Source organism: Pteropus alecto, unplaced genomic scaffold, assembly GCF_000325575.1.
Source record: "Pteropus alecto unplaced genomic scaffold, ASM32557v1 scaffold333, whole genome shotgun sequence".
NCBI lineage: Eukaryota > Metazoa > Chordata > Mammalia > Chiroptera > Pteropodidae > Pteropus > Pteropus alecto.
This window is the reverse complement of record NW_006433879.1, coordinates 752,137-755,841: the sequence shown is the minus strand read 5'-3', so window position 1 is coordinate 755,841 and position 3,705 is coordinate 752,137. Positions and strand designations below refer to the sequence as shown.

General features: G+C 41.4%; 1 protein-coding gene across 8 annotated transcripts in view; it reads left to right on the top strand.

Moving 5' to 3' along the window:
- The window catches only part of HNRNPF (heterogeneous nuclear ribonucleoprotein F), a 17,812-nt gene extending 14,623 nt beyond the window's left edge, over positions 1-3,189 (top strand). For all 8 annotated transcript variants that reach the window (XM_015586602.2, XM_006908372.3, XM_006908376.3 and 5 more), the window contains one exon: positions 930-3,189. In XM_015586602.2, coding sequence (XP_015442088.1) covers positions 980-2,224 — 1,245 coding nt within the window. In that variant the 5' untranslated portion in view covers positions 930-979 and the 3' untranslated portion in view covers positions 2,225-3,189. The remainder of the gene's footprint in view (positions 1-929) is intronic.
- The last annotated feature ends 516 nt before the right edge of the window (positions 3,190-3,705 follow it).

Genomic DNA, 3,705 nt, shown 5'->3' with positions numbered 1-3,705 from the left:
TTGGGCAGTATTGAAGGCCCACTTTAAGATTGGGAACCCTGATTTTCCTCACTAGTCATTCCCAAACTGCTTGGGGGTGGGCAGTTTTACCCGCCGGCTCCCCCCTCCCCCCCCCATGGAATGCCTGGAGACATTTTCACTTGTCACCAGAGTGGAGGGGAGTTCTACTGGCATCTAGTGGGTAGTGCTACCCAATTTCCTGCAATGCATGGGCTTGCCCCCACAACAAAGAACTGCCTGGTCCAAAATAGGAACCATTTTGCCCTACTGTGTTTGGCTGAGCCACTCAGTACAGCCTGGGAACAGTCAGATACTTGGAATCTTTCAAGGTTCTTTTTACTGGGCACATAACAATGAAGAAAGAGGTGCATACAAATTGTTTCGAAATGAACTACCAGATTTCATCATGACACATTCTGGAGTAAATAGATAATAAGAAAATGCTCTCACTCTAACCTGATTTTTAGATTCCTCTATATTCAAGGCACCAAATTATACCTGTCCTCTTGCCTTTAACAATGCAATAATACATCTCATCTTTTTTCTCCAGTTCTGAGTTCTCTTACTATTTATGAATGTTGCCTCAATTCATTTTCTTCCTTCTAGAACTTAAAATTGACCATTAAAATTTATAGATTTTGACATTAGTTGAAACTTCCAGATCACTATTTTGGTCTTCAAATTTTATCCTCCATTCTATTTATTTAAGACACCCCACCCCATTTGTTTTGTGTTTTTGTTGTTTGTTTTAGTCTATGGATGATATCTACATTTTTGGAGACACTTGGGATTGAATCTCAGCTCAAATGTTTTAGGTGTATTTCAGCTTCACTTACCCTTCTCATCTATGAAATGAAGAAAACTATTTACTGCATATTCTTGTTATACACATTAAAGGGGAAGTTACGTAGTTTTTGCTTTCTTTTCAGCGCAAAAAGCGGCACCTCAGCTCGTTTGAAGTCTGCCCTGTCAAGTGTCCATGATGCTGGGCCCCGAGGGAGGTGAAGGCTTTGTGGTCAAGCTCCGTGGCCTGCCCTGGTCCTGCTCTGTTGAGGATGTGCAGAATTTCCTCTCCGGCTGCATAATTCATGATGGGGCCACAGGCATTCATTTCATCTACACTAGAGAAGGCAGGCAGAGTGGTGAGGCTTTTGTTGAACTTGAATCAGAAGATGATGTAAAAATGGCCCTTAAAAAAGACAGGGAAAGCATGGGACACCGGTATATTGAGGTGTTCAAGTCCCATAGAACCGAAATGGATTGGGTGTTGAAGCACAGCGGTCCAAACAGTGCTGACACTGCCAATGATGGCTTCGTGCGGCTTCGAGGACTCCCATTTGGATGCACCAAGGAAGAAATCGTTCAGTTCTTCTCAGGGTTGGAAATTGTGCCAAACGGGATCACATTACCTGTGGACCCTGAGGGCAAGATTACAGGGGAAGCCTTTGTGCAGTTCGCCTCACAGGAGTTAGCTGAGAAGGCTCTAGGGAAGCACAAGGAGAGGATAGGGCACAGGTATATTGAAGTGTTCAAGAGCAGTCAGGAAGAAGTTAGGTCATACTCGGATCCCCCTCTGAAATTCATGTCTGTACAGCGGCCAGGGCCTTATGACCGCCCCGGCACAGCCAGGAGGTATATTGGCATTGTCAAGCAGGCGGGCCTGGAGAGGATGAGGTCTGGTGCTTACAGTGCAGGCTATGGGGGCTATGAGGAGTACAGCGGCCTCAGTGATGGCTACGGCTTTACCACCGACCTGTTTGGGAGAGACCTCAGCTACTGTCTCTCAGGGATGTATGATCACAGATATGGAGATGGCGAGTTCACTGTCCAGAGCACCACTGGACATTGTGTCCACATGAGGGGGCTGCCATACAAAGCCACAGAGAACGACATTTACAACTTCTTCTCTCCACTTAACCCTGTGAGAGTCCATATTGAGATTGGCCCGGATGGAAGAGTGACGGGTGAAGCTGATGTTGAGTTTGCCACTCACGAAGAAGCTGTGGCAGCTATGTCCAAAGACAGGGCCAACATGCAACACAGATACATAGAACTTTTCTTGAATTCCACAACAGGGGCTAGCAATGGGGCGTATAGCAGCCAGATGATGCAAGGCATGGGGGTGTCAGCACAGTCCACTTACAGTGGCCTAGAGAGCCAGTCTGTGAGTGGTTGTTATGGGGCTAGCTACAGTGGCCAGAACAGCATGGCTGGATATGACTAGTTTTTTTGTAGGAGCATTCGAGTTTCAAATTTTCACAGGCAGCCAACAAGCAATGAAAAGCAGTTATTACTCTAGAAGAAGCTGTGGGACCCATTTTGCACCATGAGTTTGTGAAATCTGGATTAAAAAATTACCTCTTCAGTGTTTTCTCATGCAAACTTTTCTTCTAGCATGTGATGTTGAGTAATCTAAAACTATTTTCAGCTTTTCGCAATATTTTGGTAGTGTACTTAAGAGTGATGTTATTTGAGTTAAAGTAGTTTTAAGTACATCAAATGTGGATCTTTGACACCATATCACCATGAACACATTGGGGAGATGTGCTTTTTGGAAAACTCAAGGTGCTAGATCCCTAATTCAAAGAGGAACATTTCTCATGTTTGTTCATTCTATTTTTTCATTTAAAATCTTTTAGGCTAAGTTTAAGCTTTTTAAAAGTTAGTTTTGAAAATTGAGACACATTACTAATACTGTAGGAATTGGTGAGGCCTTGACTTAATACTTTCTTTGTACTGTGATTTCCTTTTGGGTGTATTTTGCTAAGTGAAATTTGTTAAAATTTTTTGTTAACTAAATTTTTTTCTTAAAATAAAGACTTTTTCACAATGACTGGCATAGACTATATACTCACCAAAACGTAGCAAAATGACTGGATGGTTGAAGAGAATTCATTTTAATACTATTTCAGCATAAATTTCAAAATAATTTAGCACATGAAGTCTGGTTTTTCTTATATTTTTACAAAGAGGATAAATTGAAAGTCCAGCATTAAAAGTATTAAGTATATATGAGTGGTGGAAATGGTAACAAGAAACATCTGTTCTTCAGCTGTTTATAATGTCCTGGTCCCTTTATTGCTGGTGCCACATCCATTTTTCATAGCTAGAAATCCTTAGTTTTGAGTGCCACATATTTTGTGAGTTATGTTTCAGATTTTTAAATACAAAATGTGCTGATTTAACGTTCTTTTTTTCGTACCTAATGGTTATTTATATAGGTTACACCCCTGGGTTAACAATTACAGGTTATTGCAGGATACACATAATCTCAAGTTTAGAGATTTGTTTCCAAATTGTTAGAAAATTGTCATCTGCCTAGCAGTGGAAAGTAGTGTCCGAATTCCAGGCACTTCTGCAAGTGGCTCATTACCATCACTTTTTACTTTATGACATGCACTAAATAAAACCCATTAAGACTAAAATGTGAACGGAGTTTATTTCAAAAGGAAAGCAAATTTTGCTTGATAGCTAAGCTCCTATTGGTGATGTTCCCAATTGTGTTTGTTTTTAATAGCCATAGAATGTAGCTCCCATACCCTAATTTGACCCATTTAAGAATCATAATCTGGTATCTTCAATTGGTTAGGTCCCCCAAGGGTTTTGTTTTAAAAGCCTATAGGTACTCTTGCTCCATCCTTTTTCGACCTAGTTGAGCCTCCCAGGCCCGCCTTATCTGCTAATCATTCCCACTGAGTGGACTGC